The 21,964-nt window shown below is 44.9% G+C and overlaps 1 protein-coding gene across 1 annotated transcript in view; it reads right to left on the bottom strand.

The window, feature by feature from the left end:
• The window catches only part of LOC126419138 (protein argonaute-2), a 276,737-nt gene that overhangs the window by 132,447 nt on the left and 122,326 nt on the right, over positions 1–21,964 (bottom strand). Inside the window, exons 7-8 of the mRNA XM_050086246.1 lie at positions 20,640–20,754; positions 12,150–12,340 (exon numbers count right to left, since the gene is read on the bottom strand). Coding sequence (XP_049942203.1) covers positions 12,150–12,340; positions 20,640–20,754 — 306 coding nt within the window. The remainder of the gene's footprint in view (positions 1–12,149; positions 12,341–20,639; positions 20,755–21,964) is intronic.

The raw sequence follows: 21,964 nt of genomic DNA, 5'->3' as shown, positions 1-21,964 counted from the left end.
AACAGTGCTGATATGTGTGAGATTTGCTGTTTGTTTGGCAAAATTGGCTGACATCAATAAATGGGTTTGAGAGGAGATCGCAAACATACATAAATACATTCATACATACACAGTGTATGCTTTTACACACACACACACACACACACACACACACACACACACACACACACACACACATTGATGAATTGATGACAGAGAGAAAAATTCAATAAAAGACAGAGAGATGCGGTGAAAGAAAAACTCTCATGGTGGGTGACAATGTGTAAATGGTAATGGAAGACGCGAACCACTAACAATAAATGACTAATACTGCATTTTGATGCTGAAAAACTGAGGAGAAAGTGCAGATCGATCAGAGAACATCATTACCCTGCTGAAACTGCCACCTACTTAGGAAATCTAGGACATCACATCTGAAGTCACATTCCATAGAGCAGTTAGGGAGAAACATACGATGGCATATAACACGCAAATGACAGAAACACTGTAATGTCAAAGGCAGATGGACCACACACTGACAACTCACTGCCTTTACCTCTCCCAGACAGTAAAGATGCAATTACCAGTATATACAGTTGGGCTAAGATATCCAAGTTTATCTTTGAAACAGATCCAAAATCTCAAAAATAGCCTCACTTTTGATAGCCTCAGCACCTTGCCCCACACTGGGATTTTTGCCATCTTTCATCTGGCCTATAATTCTGTAGGAAGGTTTTGCCTCTCCAAGATACTCGATGAATCTCTTAAGAGCCACACTGACTGACCACATATCTGATGTTAAATTTTGACTATATGAGCTGTCAGTTTGTGAGGATATCAATTACTTCACAAAAGACACCATGTATGATGTATCAAGTGCTCCTCACAACAATTATGTTCATAGTTATTCAGGGTAATTAACCAAAGGATAATCTAATGTTACCAAAGCTACTGCTACTAGTTTATTTGGGCGATATTTCTGAAGTCCCCAGTGTCCGAGTAGTGACTGCAAGCAGCTGAGGTAGCAGTGACTGAAAGGAGCAAGCATCTTGCAGCCAAATGTTTTTGGGCCATGACCAGATGGCCTCCAAATATGGATTCCACAATCAAAGAATATAATTTAATGATATGTATACACGCCATACAAAATTAATACTGAAGAATAGTCTAGGATAGGTCGGTTATGTAGGTGACCATACTGAAGCAACAGAAGCTGGTACAAGGTTTGTTAGCAATCATTAATTGTCTGAAGACTTGATAATCATAATGCAATTGGAAGTAACCTGCAAGCCAAAGGACTCTATATTATTTCCCGTGAAGCAAAGTTTGCTATGAGGGCTATATCTAGCACCAATTTACCTGAAGTTACAAGTCTACTGGCCTTAGTCAGGTACAGGTCAGAGAGAGAGACACATGTCTTCAGCATATACAGTATACAAGGGCTATGCCGAAAGTTTTTAGCAGCCCATAAACCGTAAGGCGGAGGACAATGGGGCTGTTTTCATTCGAAAGAGCAATGTTTTTTGACCTTGGGACGTGCGCGCGCAGCCCCTGGCTTGCGGTGATTCCCCCACAGCGCGGTAAGAAAGCACAGGCTGTTCTGAGTCAGAGACGGTGCAGGATGGAGCTGTCGCCACGCGACTTTCGCGCCATGATTTTTCACGATTATAAAAAGGGTTTAAGTGCCGAAGAATGCACTACTTCTTTGCTGCGCGTTTTTGGTGAAGCTTCCCCTTCTAGGGCCACAGTTGGAAATTGGTTTCGTGAGTTTTCGAGGGGTCGGTAGTCAATTGAAGATGAACCTCGTCCCGGTCGGCCAGCAACAGCTGAGACGCCAGAAAACATTGATGCTGTGAGGAAAATGATCAAAGAAGATCCACATCCTACATTATGCGACACTGAAGGGACCCTAAATATTGGATCAACAGCAGCACAGACCATCGTTCATAGCCACTTAGGCCTTACTAAGAGATGTACCCTTTGGGTGCCACATTCCCACACAGAAAGCCAAAAGGAGACTAGAGTGGACTGGCGTCGTTTCATGCTCGAAAAATTCGATGGAGGGAAGTCCCAAGACACTTACAATATCGTCACAGGTGATGAAACGTGGGTCTACCATTATGACCCTGAAACGAAGAGACAGTCTTCTGTGTGGTGCTCTCCAGGGCAGGAACCACCCACAAAAGTTCGACAAAGTCGGAGCTCTGGGAAAAAGATTGTGGCTAGGTTTTTCACAAAGATTGGGCACTCTCACATCTGTGACCTTGGACACACGTCCTACAGTCAATGCTCAATGGTACGTGAACGATTGTCTTCCAAAAGTCATCGCCACATGGAAGTCACAGCATCCGAAGTCCAAGAGTGGGCACCTTCTGCTGCATCACGACAATGCATCTGCGCACAGGGCGGCCAGAATGATGGACTTCCTGGAGAAGGAAAAAGTGCGAGTGTAACCCCATCCCCCTATTCACCTGAACTTGCCCTCTGTGACTTCTTTCTGTTCCCTAAGGGTAAGGAAAAAATTCGAGGGCAGCGGTTTTCATCAGATGAAGAGGCCATTGCAGTGTATGAGAGTGCACTAAGTGACATCCCAAAAGAAGCCTGGACTGACATTTTCTAAATGTATTTCAGAGAGTGGAAAAACGTATACATGCTAATAGAGAATATTTTGAAAAGTTGTAAACGTTTTTTTTTTTGCAAGTAAATTTTTTCACACACATTCTGCTAAAAACTTTCGGCATAGCCCTCATACAATGAAGTTGCTACCTCAACACCCAATCATTCCCTCATAGGATGAAGTCAACTGGACCATAATAATAATAATAATAATAATAATAATAATAATAATAATAATAATAAATTGTGAGAATGATCAACAAGGTAGGATAGGACTGGCCAAGAAAAGAAAGAGTTTGGAGTAAATAGCCTCGGCTTCCATAAAGCCCTCTTACATTTAGTGACAGGAGTGGAATGACATCTTTCAATGACAATAATGCACATGGGATTCCATATTTCAGCTAATGAAATTGGTACTCATCAGCATTGAAGAATGGCATTAATATTTCCACAGTTCTGTGAAAGACCAATCCATTCAGATACCTCTGAGAACAGATACCAACATATTTATGAGAACTGAACAGCAGTGAAATCAACAGCAGCAGCACGAAATTCGAAACAGATTTCTGCTTCCATAAATGGGCTGTCAGCATGAGATTGCACAGGCACAGGTAGACTTTGAGCAGACAAGAGTTGCAGTTGGCAGTAGTAAGCTTATGAACAGATGATTGAGTTGTGGTCAATCATACCAAAACCAAAAAGATGATCGAGAGATACCACAACTCATCTAACATTGGTCTAGATGCCTTTTAAAGCTTCACTGTCCTGGGGACAGTGGAGAGAAGTGAGTCAACAGCCCCAGGTGTTCGGAAACAGTGACAGGATAGAGGGGAAAAGTGCAAGTTGAGGCTAGTAGTAAACATAAAATAGTATGGTATTAAAAGCACTCCCCTTACATGGACGGAGCATAGAAACCACACATATTTAAAAAAATGTAGAAGTAAAGCTGTTACCAAAACAAAGGTTAGTTTGAACACTGCAGTGCTTTACTAAGCACAATCCCTATAGCAGGATGTCTGGTCTCACCTTCCTCCGATCTCTGAACTCACCCAGCTAGTTGTAGGGGGATCTATAGTTATATCACGGACTCAACCACAGCACACAAATTTTTTTCATGTTAAACAGAGACAAAAGTGAATGCAGCAACAAAAATCCTAAAGTTTGTGTGGCGGGCTTTGAGGTCTGACAGACATTGTGTTCTCAACTGCAATATATGTACATTTCGTCCACTCTATGCAATGCTCAATGGTGTTTACGGCAGATCACATTTGGCTTTGTATTATTTGTCTTGTGGTCTTATTTGCCTAACAATGATAGGGCAGTGTTTCCTTATAATTTTTATCTTAATGCCATATGATAGCATTAAAGGATGGATGTTGGCTCACCACATTAGTTCTTATGTTCGTCTACAGGTACCCCATAGGGGAGAAATGCTTCATTGCCAATAAATAGATTAAACAATTTGTAACCAAGACTGTCTTATTTCAAGATTTTGATAGTTTATAGTCCTCTGAAAAAAGATTACAGTATATTGTATGAATCAAAAGTTATTGTTTGGTGGACAATGATCAATCCATGGCAGTAACTGCACACCAAAGTCTTTATTTCATATTGTACAAAGGATTTTGGTGTCACTGATTAGCACTTTCAGAATCCCAAAATTGTTTCTTGTGGTGCGCACATGTACACGCATACGCACACACAGTGACCATATGCTACTCGTACACCAGTGTGAAGTGCTATATGGTGCAGACATTTCCTGAGGCTTCTTTCCAAGACTACTCCATACTTAGCCAAAACTGGTAAACTACCGACGAGAGTAAAGAGGAATGGGCTGGAGCATCACTGGTATCTGCTACCACACAATTCTAATGTGGCCCCAGTGTACAACATGAAACATCCAAAATACACAAGGGTTGGAACTTTAATAGTAGCAACTATCTATTTACAGCTCGCACAAACTAGATACGCGTTTCAATGTTTTACTGACCTTCAAAGTAGTCACCAGCATTGTGTATAACCCATTGCTAGTGATGTGGAAGTCTTACGACACACTTAGCAGTGCCAGACGTGTTGACAGTTCGAGCAGCACGACCTATTGCCAGATGAATTTGTAGCAGTTCTGAAGCGAAGTTGTGAAGTGTTTCCTTCAGTTTAGAAATCGAGTTGAACTTACGAGGGCTTAAGTCAGGGGAGTGCAGTAGGTGGTATAGCACTTAGCAGCCCCATCAGTCAAACAAATCAGTAACAGCTTGCACTGTATGTGCAAAATGATGGTCAGGTCCTGCAGAACGTGTCATCACTTCTGTCTCTAAGCTGGTCATAGGTTTTGTTCCAAAAATGAACAGCATAGAGACAAATGATGACACTTTCTGCAGGACCTGACCATCATTTTGCAGGACAATACCCAAGCACGTGCAGTGCAAGCTGTTACTGATTTGTTTGACTGATGGGGCTGCTAAGTGCTATACCACCTACTGCACTCCTCTGACTTGAGTCCTTGTGAGTTCAACTCTATTTCTACACTGAAGGAAACACTTCACGGCATTCGCTTCAGAACTGCTACAAATTCGTCGAGCAACGGACCACGCCACTCGAACTGTGAACACAACTGGCACTGCTAAGAGTATCCTTCAAAGAAAGGCAGCACTTTTTGTATTATCGCGAAATATTGGAGAGAGAGTCACAGAAATGATACAGGATTTGGGCTGGACATCATTAAAAGAAAGGTGTTTTCTTTGCAATGGGATCTTCTCACAAAATTCCAAACACCAACTTTCTCCTCTGAATGCGAAAATATTTTTTTGACACCGACCTACATAGGGAGAAACAATCGCCACGATAAGATAAGGGAAGTCAGAGCTCATATGGAAAGATATAGGTGTTCGTTCTTTCCACACAGTACACGAGACTGGAATAATACAGAATTGTGAAGGTGGTTCAATGAACCCTCTGCCAGGCACTTAAATGTGATTTGCAGAGTACCGATGTAGATGTACGACTTCCACATTGCTGGCAATGGGTTATACACAATGCTGGTGACTACTTTGAAGGTCAGTAAAACTTTGAAATGCGTATATAGTTTGTACGAGCTGTAAATAAATAGTTGCCACAATTAAAGTTCCAACCCTCGTACAAATTAATGTAATTCTCATAACCAACTGTGTGACTGAATAGCACTCATCCTCAATTCTTTACTAGAACCCTTTACAAAGTATCTCACATGGACGTCTTCACCCTGTTGCCATCTTAACTGCTTGTTTCCCATCCTAGAAGACATTTCTCCATAATAATATTTACAGCCCCCCTTCCCCAAAAACGGTGGACCTTGCCACTGTTAGGGAGATGTGTGTGCCTCACAGATACAGATAGCCGTACCATAGTGCAACCATGACGGAGTGTTATCTGTTGAGAGGCCAGAGAAACATGTGGTTCCTGAAGATGGGCAGCACCCTTTTCAATATTTGCGTGGGCAACAGTCTTAATGTTTGACTGATTTGGCCTTTTAAAATCAACCAAAACAGCCTTGCTGAGCAGGTACTGAAAACACCAGAAAACTAGAGGAAACTACAGACATAATTTCTCCTGATGGAATGCAGTTCTATTCCATGGTTAAACGACTATGGCAACTTCTTGGGTAAAATGTTCCAGAGATAAAATAATCACCCATTAGGATCTCCTGGTGTGGACTACTCGGGAGGGTGTCATCATCAGGAGAAAGAAAACCAGCATTATACGGATTGGGGGTATGGAATGTCGGATCCCCTAATCAGGCAGGTACGTTACAAAATTTTAAAAGGGAAATGGATAGGTTAAAGTTAGATACAGTGAGAGTTAGTGAAATTCAGTGGCAGGAGGAACAAGACTTCTGGTCAGGTGAATACAGGGTCATATATACAATGTGTGATCAAAAGCATCTGGACACCACAGAAACATAAGTTTTTCATATTAAGTGCACTGTGCTGCCACCTGCTGCCAGGTATTCCATATCAGCAACCTCAGCAGCCATTAGACATTGTGTGAGAGAGAGAGAGAGAGAGAGAGAGAGAGAGAGAGGGCAGAATGGGCACTCTGCGGGAACTCACAAACTTCGAATGTGGTCAACATGAAGGAACACGTACAGCACAAATGTGTACAGGCTGACCTCTCTACTGACTGACAGAGACTGCCGACTGTTGAAGAGGGTCGTAATGTGTAATAGGCAGACTTCTATCCAGACCATCACACAGAAATTCCAAGCTGCATCAGGATCCACTGCAAGTACTATGATAGTTAGGCGGATGGTGAAAAAACTGATTTCATGGTCGAGTGATTGCTCGTAAGCCACACATCATGCCGGTAAATTCCAAACAACGCCTCCCTTGGTATGAGGAGCATTAACATTCAACAATTGAAGAGTGGAAAAACATTGTGTGGCGTGAAAAATCATGGTACAATGTGGCGATCCAATGGCAGGGTGTGGGTATGGCGAATGCCCAGTGAATGTCATCTGCCAGCGTGTGCAGTGTCAACAGTAAAATTTGGAAGCAGTGGTGTTATGGTGTGGTCGTGTTTTTCATATTGCACAACACTTAGATATCTGCACTACACAGAGAAAAGATGGTTAATTGTTTAGGCAGTGTTGTCACACATTTAGGTAATACTCTTTTTTAAACATTAATTTATGAGACAAACGTGTGGTTCCTGAAGAGGGGCAGCAGCCTTTTCAGTAGTTGCAGGGGCAACAGTATGGATGATCGACTGATCTGGCCTTGTAACACTAACCAAAATGGCCTTGCTGTGCTGGTACTGCGAACGGCTGAAAGCAAGGGGAAACTACAGCCATAATTTTTCCTGAGGGCATGCAGCTTTACTTTACAGTTAAATGATGATGGCGTCCTCTTGGGTAAAATATTCCATCTAGTACCTTCCGCCGCGAAGTCGAACATGCAGCAGAACAAATGGACGTGGTCAGCCCATAGAGGGCTCCGCCTCCGCGGCGGCTATTCCGCGCAGTGAGGGCGCCACCGCTAAGCCACATGCAGACTGCGGCCAATAGCCGCTCCCTCCGGTTTCGTATATAGGGACCCGCTCTGCCCTAGTCCAGCCAGTCTGGTACTCACTCTGGATTTCGTTTCTATCTCAGCGGTACTGCGTTCTGGTCGTTTCTCGTTGTTGACATTTGCCTGGCTCTGGTTCCGAGTGGATTTACCTTTGGTGTTTGGTGTTGTGGTTTCCACAAGCCTCCGTTGTTTATCTCTTCCTTGTTGTGTCGCTCATTTGTGGTCGGTTGTTGTCAGTTGTCGTTGGTCTGTCATCCGACTCGTCCTGTGTTTACCAAGTGGTGTGTGCTCCACCGCTGGTTGGCTTCCCGCCGGGCGACTCCAATCCGCAGCCCAAGGCGTTCCCGCTATTCGTTGTGGTTACAACATTCCGGAAATAAAATAGTCTGATCTCCAGGCGGGGACTACTCAAGAGACGTCGTTATCAGGAGAAAGAAAACTGGCGTTTTACGGATCGGAGCATGGAATGTTAGATCCCTTAATCGGGCAAGTAGGTTAGAAAATATAAAAAGGGAAATGGATAGGTTAAAGTTAGATATAGTGGGAATTAGTGAAGTTTGGTGGCAGGAGGAACAAGACTTCTGGTCAGGTGAATACAGAGTTGTAAATACAAAATCAAATAGGGGTAATGCAGGAGTAGGTTTAATAATGAATAGGAAAATAGGAGTGCGGGTAAGCTACTATGAACAGCATAGTGAACGCATTATTGTGGCCAAGACAGACACGAAGCCCATGCCTACTATAGTAGTACAAGTTTATATGCCAACTAGCTCTGCAGATGAAAAAATTGATGAAATGTATGATGAGATAAAAGAAATTATTCAGATTGTGAAGGGAGACGAAAATTTAATAGTCATGGGTGATTGGAATTCGAGAGCAGGAAAAGGGAGAGAAGGAAATATAGTAGGTGAATATGGATTGTGGGAGAGAAATGAAAGAGGAAGCCGCCTGGTAGAATTTTGCACAGAATATAACTTAATCATAGCCAACACTTGGTTCAAGAATCATAAAAGAAGGTTGTATAAATGGAAGAATCCTGGAGATACTAGAAGGTATCAGACAGATTATATAATGGTAAGACAGAGATTTAAGAATCAGGTTTTATATTGTAAGACATTTCCAGGGGCAGATGTGGACTCAGGCCACAATTTACTGGTTATGAACTTTAGATTAACACTGAAGAAACTGCAAAAATGTTGGAGTTATGGAGATGGGACCTGGATAAATTGAAAGAACCAGAGGTCGTAGAGAGTTTCAGGGAGAGCATAAGGGAACAATTGACAGGAATGGTGGAAAGAAACACAGTAGAAGAAGAATGGGTAGGTCTGAGGGATGAAGTAGTGAAGGTAGCAGAGGATTAAGTAGGTAAAAAGATGAGGGCTAGTAGAAATCCTTGGGTAACAGAAGAAATACTGAATTTAATTGATGAACGAAGAAAATATAAAAACCCAGTAAATGAAGCAGGCAAAAAGGAATACAAACGTCTCAAAAATGAGATTAACAGGAAGTGCAAAATGGCTGAGCAGGGATGGCTAGAGGACAAATGTAAGAATGTAGAGGCTTATCTCACTAGGGGTAAGATAGATACTGCCTACAGGAAAATTAAACAGACCTTTGGAGGAAAGAGAACCACTTATATGAATATCAAGGGCTCAGATAGAAACCCAGTTCTAAGCAAAGAAGGGAAAGCAGGAAGGTGGAAGGAGTATATAGAGGGTCTATACAAGGGCGATGTACTTGAGGACAATATTATGGAAATGGAAGAGGATGTAGATGAAGATGAAATGGGAGATACGATACTGCGCGAAGAGTTTGACAGAGCACTGAAAGACCCGAGTCTAAACAAGGCCCCGGGAGTAGACGACATTCCATTAGAACTACTGACAGCCTTGGGAGAGCCAGTCCTGACAAAACTCTACCATCTGGTGAGCAAGATGTATGAAACAGGCGAAATACCCTCAGACTTCAAGAAGAATATAATAATTCCAATTCCAAAGAAAGCAGGTGTTGACAGATGTGAAAATTACCGAACTATTAGTTTAATAAGTCATAGCTGCAAAATACTAACACGAATTCTTTACAGACGAATGGAAAAACTGGTAGAAGCCGACCTCAGGGAAGATCAGTTTAGATTCTGTAGAGATGTTTGAACACGTGAGGCAATACTGACCTTACGACTTATCTTAGTAGAAAGATTAAGGAAAGGCAAACCTACGTTTCTAGCATTTGTAGACTTAGTGAAAGCTTCTGACAATGTTGACTGGAATACTCTCTCACAAATTCTAAAGGGGGCAGGTGTAAAATACAGGGAGCGAAAGGCTACTTACAATTTGTACAGAAACCAGATGGCAGTTATAAGAGTCGAGGGACATGAAAGGGAAGCAGTGGTTGGGAAGGGAGTGAGACAGGGTTGTAGCCTCTCCCCGATGCTATTCAATCTGTATATTGAACAAGCAGTAAAGGAAACAAGAAAAGTTTGGAGTAGGTATTAAAATCCATGGAGAAGAAATAAAAACTTTGAAGTTTGCCGATGACATTGTAATTCTGTCAGAGACAGCAAAGGACTTGGAACAGCAGTTGAATGGAATGGACAGTGTCTTTAAAGGCGTATATAAGATGAGCATCAACAAAAACAAAACGAGGATAATGGTATGTAGTCTAAGTCGGGTGATGCTGAGGGAATTAGATTAGGAAATGAGACACTTAAAGTAGTAAAGGAGTTTTGCTATTTGGGGAGCAAGATAACTGATGATGGTCAAAGTATTGAGGATATAAAATGTAGACGGGCAATGGCAAGGAAAGCGTTTCTGAAGAAGAGAAATTTGTTAACATCGAGTATAGATTTAAGTGTCAGGAAGTCGTTTCTGAAAGTATTTGTATGGAGTGTAGCCATTTATGGAAGTGATACATGGATGATGAATGGTTTAGACAAGAAGAGAATAGAAGCTTTCGAAATATGGTGCTACAGAAGAATGCTGAAGATCAGATGTGTAGATCACATAGCTAATGAGGAGGTATTGAATAGAATTGGGGAGAAGAGGAGTTTGTGGCACAACTTGACTAAAAGAAGGGATCAGTTGGTAGGACACGTGTTGAGGCATCAAGGGATCACCAATTTAGCATTGGGGGGCAGCGTGGAGGGTAAAAATCGTAGAGGGAGACCAAGAGATGAATACACTAAGCAGATTCAGAAGGATGTAGGTTGCAGTAAGTACTGGGAGATGAAGAAGCTTGCACAGGATAGAGTAGCATGGAGAGCTGCATCAAGCCAGTCTCAGGACTGAAGACCACCACCACCACCACCACCACAACAACAACAACAACTTATGAGATGACTAACATAAAACTTCAGATGTACTATGTTAGATTTACTCCATCTACATACTCTTCATCTACGGAAAATTTAAACCTGAAGTCTCTTGCATTTAGGCAAACTCATTTCCATCAATGCTCCCCACTGATTTTCTTAATTTTCTTATGTGCTGTAACCCACACCTGGCACAGAATTAATTTAATTTTGTCATCCGTAAAACTATTTTCTCCTAGGTCACTGACAAATATAGAACTAAATCTCACCTCCTGGTCTGAACAGCACGATCCTGAATGCTAAGAGAGCTGAAATAGTGAAGCACTGGAAAATTTGACAGACAACAACCACCACCACCACCACCACCACCACCACCACCACCACATTGTGTAGTCTTCACAGAAATTCATAAAATTAAAGTTTTAGGAGTGTTACACAATACTATTATTTAACATCATTTTCTTGTACTACACTAATAAAATGTACACCATCTACTACTTTCCACAGCCCAGACACCACACTCTACAAGACTGAACTCAGTTACCAGTAACAGTACAGAAATATTGCTCTGAAGATATATTAATAGGCTCTATTGAACAGTCACTTTAATTACCATAATTGTCAACATTTCTGGAATTAGATTTTCACTCGAGACAAAATACGAGTGCTATATCGTGAACTTCAATCAGCTTTAAGCACCTTTACGTGAGTACAGGCATTTTGCAATACAGTATCAATCAAACAAAATGCACGGTGTTTACATTACCCTACTTCACAAATACGCACACTGAATTCAACATTTCAGAGCTGCTGTTCCATTACCAAGAGCAATCTAAAGGCAGGTATCAGCAACATGCACCATGTGCAACAGCACACTGAGGCACAGTGAGCCACACAGCACCACACTCGATATCACTGAGGTCTAAATGGTGTCAGTGAAACGTTTAGGTATCTAAACAGGACCTGTGTGAGGCGGCACTACATTTTTTATATAAATGGCAGTACGCCCTAAAACGAAGTAAATATTTTCACCTGAAAACTTACATTTTGTTACTGCTGTTATAAACAATTTTTTAACTGCATTCATAATAATACTGGTTTTTTTGTTCATAGAAAATGCAAATATTGGACAGTTAATGTGGCCATGTAATTCACACAGAAATATTTTCATCTGTAATTATGCAATAACAACAATAATACTTTACCGCTGTGCCGGTGCATTCCGTATCACAATATCCAGCATCTGAATAGCTTTTTGTGGCAAATCTAGGTTATATCCCTCTTCCATGTAACGTTCCAGGCAAGTCAAATCAATTTCATTGACTAACTTCACTTTGACTGTGAAGTCTTTTTTCGCGTCTCTTTCTTCGTCTGTGACTGTTACCTGCCTAACAAACTAGAAAAAAAGAGGAGAGCATTAAGAATTTATAATAGGACACAAAGACAGCAACCACCATCAAATAACAGTACATTGAAATATACATGCACAATGGATTTACATGTCAATGTTTAAATTCAGCAAGCAGATCACAGCACTATCACTTTGTGCAAGTCTATCAGAGCTCCATCAAAAGCATGGAGTAGGCAGCTCTCTACAATATGTCTCCTTTTCTGCTCCTCCACGCCACAGTTACATGCAGCACTTTTAAAATAATTCTACCTCAAGATGTGGCCGTATTTCTGTCGTGTTCGGACGTAGTCAAGTCTCTACCATTTCTGATAATAAACCTTACAACTTTCGTTATTGGGTTTTAAATTAGGTGAGAATTCTCAGGTGTTTGTTCATTTCATTGTTTTTTCCTCTACTCAGCGACACTAAAAATCACTGAACTCCAAGATCGACCCAGGGTGATTTGTGTCTTCAGATCCACACCTGGTTTATACAGAGGAATGTTCCTGAGAACTGAATTGTCATGGAACTCTGCCTTCATAAGAATTAGCAGCAGGTCTGCTTTTTCTCTTGAAACACAGAAGGAATACTGGACAGAACAGACAGCCATTGAAAGGCAGTTGATTTTATTGTGCCAGGAAAGGGCCTCGTGGCCTCATTCAGACATACGAGGATCATTCGATAACTAAATAAATAGTTGTACAGCCTGGAGCCAAGGTGGCGTGTGGCTCTCTCCCACTCTAAAGGTTGCAGGGAGTGAAAAATCAAGGTGTTGAAGGAGGCGACAAAAACGAACTCCAGGGGGTAGCAGGGCAGAGACATACAACCCGTATTGACGATCGAGGGAGTCGTCAAAAAAGGAACGATAAGACAGGTGGTCGGGCATTGACAGTAGCCGACAAGCATACTGACAAAGCAGTATATCGCGCCGGTAGGGCAGTGGCAATTCACCGGCTTCAGCATGATGACTCTTGACGGGACTAGTATAAAATGCTCCGATCGCAAGACGTAAACCCCGAAGTTGTATGGAGTTGAGGTGGCGTAAGATGGACGGCCGTGCAGAGGAGTATACGAAGCTCCCATAATCAGGCTTTGAGCGGACGATCGACCGATATAGGCGAAGTTCGATCCGCTCCCCACGACATACCACTGAGAACACGGAGGACATTTAGAGAACGGGTACAATGGGCAGCCAAATAAGACATGTGGAGACCAGCTAAGTTTCCTGTCAAATGTAAGACCTAAAAATTTTGTTGTCTCCACGAATGGGAGAGCAACGGGACAGAGTCGTAAGGACGGTGGGAGAAACTCTTTGTAGCGCCAGAAGTTAATACAGACCGTCATCTCGGCAGAAAAACGGAAGCCATTGGCGACACTCCAGGAATAAAGATGGTCAAGAGAACACTGAAGACAGCGCTCCAGGAAACATGTACGCTGCACACTGCAATAGATGGTAAAATCGTCCATGAAAAGGGAGCCTGATACATCAGCTGGGAGGCAATCCATTATTGGATTGATCGCTATTGCGAAGAGAGAGACGCTCGAAACTGAGCCCTGTGGCACCCCATTCTCCTGGCGAAAGGTGTCCGACAGGACAGAACCCACACGTTCCCTGAACTGTCGATCCATTAAAAAGGAACGAATAAAAAGAGGGAGGCGACCGCGAAGGCCCCACGTATGCATGGTGCGGAGAATGCCCGCCCTCCAACAGGTGTCGTAAGCCTTCTCCAAATCAAAGAACACAGCCATGGTCGGGCGCTTCTGCAAGAAGTTATTCATAATGAAGGTCGACAAGGTAACCAGATGGTCAACAGCAGAGCAGCGCCTACGAAATCCACGTTGTACATTGGTAAGTAGGCGTCGAAATTCGAGCAGCCAAACCAAACAAGAGTTAACCATTCGCTCCATCACCTTACAGACACAGCTGGTAAGCGAGATGGGTTGATAACTGGAAGGCAAGTGCTTGTCCTTCCCCGGCTTAGGAATCGGTACAACAATAGACTCGCGCCAGCATGCGGGAACATGTCCCTCAATCCAGATGTGATTATAAGTAGGAAGAAGGAAACCTTTAACCGCAGGAGAAAGGTTCTTCAGCATCTGAATATGAATAGAATCAGGCCCTGGAGCGGAGGACCGTGACCGGGCAAGTGCATTTTCGAGTTCCCGCATGGTGAAAGGAGCATTATAACTTTCACGATTCGAGGAGCGGAAGTTAGGTGGCCTAGCCTCCTCTGCCTGTTATCGGGGGAGGAAGGCAGGGTGGTAATGAGCGGAGCTCAAAACCTCTGCGAAAAAGCAGCCGAAGGCATTGGAGACATCCTCAGGGGCCACAAGGACGTCATTCGCGACCATCAAGCCAGAAACTGGTGAGTGGACCTTAGTGCCAGATAGACGGCGCAGGCTACCCCAGACAACAGAAGAAGGAGTAAAACTGTTGAAGGTGCTTGTGAAAGCAGCCCAGCTGGCTTTCTTGCTTTCTTTAATAATACGACGGCACTGCGCACTTAATCGTTTGTAAGTGATACAGTTCGCCACTGTAGGGTGGCGTTTAAACGTGCGTAAAGCACGTCGACGAGCATGTAAAGCATCTCTACATGCTGCGGTCCACCACGGGACCGGTACGCGACGTGGAGAAGAAGTAGTGTGAGGGATGGAATATTCAGCAGCAGTGAGAATGACTTCCTTGAGGTGTGCAACCTGACTATCGCAGCTTGTGAAGGTTTGATCCTGAAAGGTCGCCCTGGAAGAGAAGAGCCCCCAGTATTCTTTAGAGACATTCCAACTAGCTGAGCACGGAGAGGGGGTATGATGCAGGAGATGGATGACACACGGGAAGTGGTCGCTCAAATATGTATAAGAAAGGGCATACCACTCAAACCGGCGTGCAAGTTGGGTAGTACATATAGAGAGGTCTAAATGGGAATAGGTGTGAGATGTGTCCGAAAGAAAAGTAGGGGCGCCAGTATTGAGGCAGACAAGATTGAGCTGGTTGAAAAGGTCTGCTAACAGGGAGCCCCTCGGGCAGTATGCTGGAGAGCCCCAAAGGGGGTGGTGGGCATTGAAGTCTCCAGTTAACAAAAATGGTGCAGGTAGCTGAGCAACAATTTGCATCATGTCTGCCCTGGTAACGGCAGACGACGATGGAGTGTAAACGGTACAAATAGAACATGCAAAAGTGGGGAGAGTAATTCGGACGGCAACTGCCTGCAAGCCGGTGTGCAATGTGATGGGATCGTAGTAAATATCATCCTGGACCAGCAACATAACCCCTCCAAGGGGTGCCAAGGCAATGTGATCGCATGAGCGTAGCTTCGTTTCCTGGAGGGCTACGACGAGCGGACGGTGCAAGCGGAGCAGCAACTTCAAGTCGTCTCGGTTGGAGCGAATGCTGCGAATATTCCAGTGAGTAAGTGCCATCGTGAGAAGAAAAAGAAAAAGGAGAAGCAAGAAGGGGTCACCTCGACGGCCGCTGAGGGCCTGGCTTCGAGCGAGTACTTCCGCCGCTATCAGTAGGCGGACAGTCATCATCCACTGGTTCTATACGTTCATCTGCCATCTCGTTAAGATGGCCGGGAGGAGGAGCTTCCTCCGCCGGTGGACGGCCAGATGTTTGGCTACCAGCGGTGCGGCCAGGCGAAACGGATGACGGCCTGGGGCGGCAACCGCTGGGTGGCGCAGGAGAAGAAATGCGCCGTGGCGGAGAAGGAGAACTGTGTTTCCAATGAGCCTTCTTGGAAGGTCTTTTAGTGGAAGTACTGGTCGACGGCTGGGACGGTTCCTTCTTGAAGGCCCGTGCATCTGACTTCTGGGTCTTCGTCTTGGCAGAAGCTGATGAAGGTGCTTGAGTTGGAGGGGTGACGGGAAGAAGAGGAGACGTCGACCGTGCGATCTTAGCACTGGCCGAACGGATGACCATGGTGCTGAAGGTCAGATCGCATGTCTGCATCGCCACCTCCCTGGTAGTCCGAGGAGAGGCGAGGACAGTACTGTATTTTCCCGCTGGGAGCAGCGTGGGCTTCCTACTAGCAAATAGCTTGCGAGCAGCCGAGGTGGACACTTTCTCTTTGACCCGAATTTCTTGGATACAGCGTTCTTCCTTGTAGATGGGACAGTCGCAGGAGGACGCTGCATGGTCACCCTGACAGTTCACACAACGAGGTGATGGAGGTGGACGGTCACCCTCATGGGCATCCCTGCCACAAGTGACACATTTAGCCGCATTGGAACAAGACTGGCGAGTGTGATTAAAACGCTGACACTGGTAGCAGCGCGTAGGTGTCGGGACATAGGGGCGAACAGAAATAGCCTCGTAGCCCGCTTTGATATGCGACGGCAGCTGAACACTATCAAAGGTCAAGAAAAGTGTCCGGGTCGGTACAAGGTCATTGTTGACCTCCTTCATGACCCTATGGACAGCCGTCACACCCTGCTCAGCGAGGAAAGACTGACTCTCCTTGTCAGTCAATCCGTCGAGTGATCGAGTATATACCACACCACGAGACGAATTCAAAGTGCGGTGAGCCTCCACCAGGACAGGGAACGTGTACAGTAGTGTGGCCGGAAGCAGTTTTTGTGCCTGAAAGGCGCTCTCAGTTTCTAGTAACAATGTACCATTACGCAACCTGGTACACGACTTGACAGATCCGGCTATGGCATCTACACCCTTCTGGATAACGAAAGGGTTGACAGAGAAAAAATCCTTGCTGTCCTCAGAGCAAGAAACTACGAGGAACTGTGGGGCAGGCGGTAGTACTTTTGTCACTGGTGGCTGGTCAAGTTTCCGTTTATGGGCAGAGGTCGAGACAGAAGAAGAAGAGAAATCCACTGCGGAGGAATCCCCCATGATTGCCAGCGTCTCCGATGTCGCGCTCCTTCCTTGTGGGGACCCTCTCAGAGGGCACTCCCACCTTAGGTGAATGTTTACACCTCAGGTCACACCTCCCGAGAAACAGACTGAGGGACCAATCGGCATGGTCTGAAGGTATCAGCTCAGGCAATCACCCCTCCCTGGGCCTGGCCTTTACCAGGGGGTACGTGTGTGCCTTACTTGTCTACCCAGGGCGGGGAATTACGCGTTACCCCGTCACCGGCTACGCGTGCGAACGTGTGGGTCGGCCTTCAGGCGCGCACAGGGAGGAAGGAAGAAGAGGAAAAAGAAGAGAGAGAGAGGGAGAGAGAGGACAGACTGTCTCAAACGCCGAGGCGGAGACCAGAGAAGGCAAGGAGGAGGAGGCAAGGAGGAGGAGGCAAGGGAAAGAGTAAGGAAGACAGTGAGATGGAGAAGAACAAAGAAAGGAACCAACCAAAGGAAGGAAGAAACGAGAAGAAGTGAAAAACCAAAATGACCGCAAATATAGGTCGTGGAACCGACCGTCTCCGGACGCAGGCGCTAACTACCCCCTTGAGGGCGAGGGACTCCTTTTAGTCGCCTCTTACGACAGGCAGGAATACCTCGGGCCTATTCTAATCCCCAGACCTGAAGGGGGACTGGCTGGGAAGACTTCACTGACTGTCTCTGGGACTGAGGATAAGCATGAAGCCCTATGACCAGCTGCTTTTGGGCTCTTCAGCCACTGGTGGCTGTCATCTTTCCCACTAGCGGAAACCTGGGAAGGGAGCGACCCAAGGGACCCTTCCTAGCAAGAGAAGCCAAAGAAGACTTATGGTTCTCCAGCTTAGAAGTGGGGACGGACATCCCCGATTGTTGAGGGGGTGGGGGGGTGTTGCTCCTGAAGTAGGTGGTGCGGAAGCAACAGGGAGGGAAATGCCCCCCACCATGAATGGGGCAGGTGCAGTCTTCTGGCTCTGAGAGGTGAACTGGGTTGGCAGAGCTGATGGTGCCAGAACTGTTGTAGCAGCGGTGTAAGACAATGTCATATGCACAGGATGCAGGCTTTCAAATTTTCTCTTAGCCTCAGTGTAGGTCAGTTGGTCCAGGGTCTTGTACCCCATGATTTTCCTTTCTTTCTGCAGAATCTTGCAGTCAGGTGAGCAAGGCAAATAGTGCACTCTTCAGTTGACACAGATGGGAGGTGGGGCACATGGAGTATTGGGATGTGATGGGCATCCGCAATCTCAGCATGTGACACCGGATGTACAGCAGGAAGACGTATGGCTGAACTTCCAGCACTTAAAGCACCACATCGGAGGAGGGATATAGGGCTCTACATCACACCGGTAGACCATCACCTTGACCTTCTCCAGCAATGTATTACCCTCCAAGGACAAGGTGAAGGCACTGGTGGCAACCTGATTATCCTTCGGACCCCGGTGGACACGCTGGACGAAATGAACACCTCCCCACTCTAACAGGCGCACAGCTCATCGTCGGACTGCAAAAGAAGGTCTCTGTGAAATATGATACACTGGGCCATATTTAAGCTCTTGTGGGGCATGATGGTTACAGAAACATTGCCCAGCTTGTAACACGCGAGTAACTCCCGTGACTGGGCAGAGGATGCTGTTTTGATCAAGACTGATCCAGATCTCATTTTGGACAAACCCTCCATCTCCCCGAACTTGTCCTCTAAATGCTCAACAAAAAACTGAGGCTTTATCGTCATTAAAGATTCCCCATCAGCTCTCGAACATACAAGGTACCGGGGCGAATAAGATCCGCTGCCATCCTTAGCCTGACGTTCCTCTCATGGTATGGCCAGCGAGGGGAACGATTTGGGGTTGTACTTCTGTGCATTGCATTGAGCTCATGATCGCCTTGAGACTGCTGGTGTTTCACTGCCAGCAAGAAATGATGGACTACGCTTCATCACGTGTCATCCGCCCTGATGCCACCCACTCTGACCAGGAGCCCTCCCCACGGGCGCCACCCAGCCGCAGCAGAGGCCACCTGGCAGGATGGCCATTGCCAGGATTCCCGATGCCCCAGGGGCATGGGCATCTACCCCTTAGCGTATGTGGGGAGGTAACGGCGCAGGAATCAGCAGAGCGATCCCTGTGTGGTCAGGGGACTACAACCAACAGGGTACATGGCGGCCCCACCACAACGGACTGGCTACTGCGCTGGATATCAGGTGCAAAGAAGTCCACGGTCATTGTCGACACAGAAATCTACACTGCATAGTGCATGGTGGAAAACACAACCAGGAAGGTATCGTCACTCAAGAGATGGAGGCTGGGCTGGACTGCAATTCAACGACGAGAAAGTGGGCTCAATGCACGATGGACACGATGCACCTTGTAAGGCACTCTTCGCCAATTAGCTGACTCTTCAGGAAAATTTTGAAGAATGGAGGTCCAACCCTACACGGGACCATCACAAAGGCCGAAATGTGTGAAACTCCTGTTAGTCACCTCGTACGACAGGCAGGAATACCTCGGGCCTATTCTAACTCCCGGACCCACAGGGGGATGTATATCTGTGACTCTGCATCTCCGCTATTTGGTGAGTAGCAAGTATGTAGAATTTTATATTTTAAGAGCAGTGATGCTTCACAATTAAGAAGAAACGGTCTTTTGTCACAAGCTGCACATCTTAGTGCTAACGTAAGTGCCTTTTGTTTGGCTGAAACCTCATGCAGTAATTTCAATTCTGTACTTGACTTAAAGTCAATGTGTGTCAGATGGGAGCTGACTTTAGGCAACCTGAGAAATTCCAGCTTGCCAGAAGTGCAGTTTCTACCCAATGTTTACTCAACATTGGCAGAAATGTGCTTTATGTGGGATCAAAGATGGCTAAATACCAGGGAAGAAATTTTCTGGAACAACAATTGCACATTCTGGGAAGATAAATTTCATAAATCCCACAGAGGAAGTAATCGAGAAGAAGCACCCAAAAGCAGAGTGTTCTATGACAATTACTTCTGGAAATACCTGCCCTTTCTAAACTTTTTTCTTACAATGAAATTTGACATATTTGAATGATACTGGTGCACTAAATACTACATCAAAACTAATGACAGTTTTATACTTTCTGAACTGCTTAACTAGTGTACAAACTCTCAGGAATGTAGCTCAACTATTCAATGAAACAGATCAAGTTGAAAGAGACAAACTTTTGCGTTCTAGTTGCAAATTTTGACTTAGGGTCTAATGACTGCTAAGTAATGCATAATGTGTACTATAAACTTGTGGACTTCACAGCAACAAGTATAGGCAGCTACATACAAATCTGAATAAAATCTTAAGTAGCAGGCATGAAATGACCCACCAAAATTATGACAATTTCTTTTGCTTTCCTCTGCCACAGCTGTATTACATCAGACTTTAAATAGTTTTAAGAATCCTCCCCCCAATTTAAACAGACAATCAGAGCAATGCAGTAACAGCAAACTAAACTAGCACTTACTTCTTCACCTGGCGGAAGATGTGGAAGATAGCTTGAAGCAACTAAGTTCTTTCTCCCATCAAATGCTGGGTGTCTATTGGGGAAAAACTGCTTTCGAAATTCTTCAATAACAGTCCTGTAAAGCCAATGCAACTTTTTTTAATTTCTTGTCATTTATGTAATTAAAAGAAAAGATAAAATAATACAGTACATAAAAATGGAAATTACTCACTTACAAAAGCATTACAATCCTACAATCAGAGCAGAAATCCAGTGTTTGGAAGAAATGTTGGAAGTATTGTCCAGACAACTGACAGGTCTCTCAGCGCCATGACAGTCGTGTTTTAGAGCATGCACGATTTTAGGAAGCCGTGACCTTCTCAAAGTAGACGATTAATACATTCCATTTGTTGGTCTTGAATGTATTAATCAGCTACTTCAACAAAGCCATTACTTCCCAAACTCGTGCCTGGATACGAGATCATTTTGTCCGAGAGTTTGCCCACCACACCTAGGATAGCTTTCTGTCGCCCTCCCAATCTCTGCCATATTCTTGTCAGACCCTATGCTCCTTCTGCACCCACCTCTCTATCCCTGGCTCCTACCCCTGTGACCACCCCACTGCAAGACTTGCCCTACACACCGCCCTACCATCACGTATACCAGCCCTGTAACTGGCGTAACATACACTATCAATGGGAGAGCCACCTGTGAAACGACACATCATACCAGCTGTTATGTAATCGCTGTTCGACGTTTTACATCGGCATGACTATCACCAAATTTAGACAGAGGGTGTATCCTGGCAACATGTGATATCCTGTTGCACAGCATCCTCTACAACATGGCAGTCATTACCTCAGTGCCTGTCTCACCAGACGCGCCATCTGGATTCTTCTCCCAGACACCAGTTTCTCAGAACTCTGCAGGTGGGAACTAGCATTACAACATGTCCTTGGTTCTCGCCGTCCAGCTGGCCTTACGTTACGTTAATTTCTGAGTCTCAGCTTTTTTTCCACAGTAACCACTACTTTCTTTATCCTGTTTTAGTATTTTACATCTTTCATTTCCTAACTTCTCTACTTTTTGCTGACCACCTCCCACCTCTACTACATACAATGCACTTAGCTTTTCACTCTTATTATCCCATGCATAATGTTTAAGCAGTAATCTCTGTCTTGCATAATACCCCGCCTATCCCCTTTAGGCTCTCAGGTTTTCGAATCTCATCTGGTGCAATCCTAACGATGTCTTTCTTTCTCATCCCTTCTGGTAAGTCTCCCCTCATCTGTGGTTCTGGACGACTTTTCTGAAATGTACCTCTTTTCCTAAACCTGTAACGAAGC

This window comes from Schistocerca serialis, chromosome 9, assembly GCF_023864345.2.
Source record: "Schistocerca serialis cubense isolate TAMUIC-IGC-003099 chromosome 9, iqSchSeri2.2, whole genome shotgun sequence".
In the NCBI taxonomy this organism is placed as follows: Eukaryota; Metazoa; Arthropoda; class Insecta; order Orthoptera; family Acrididae; genus Schistocerca; species Schistocerca serialis.
Note: the sequence above shows the minus strand (reverse complement) of the source record. Positions and strands in the feature narration are given on the sequence as shown.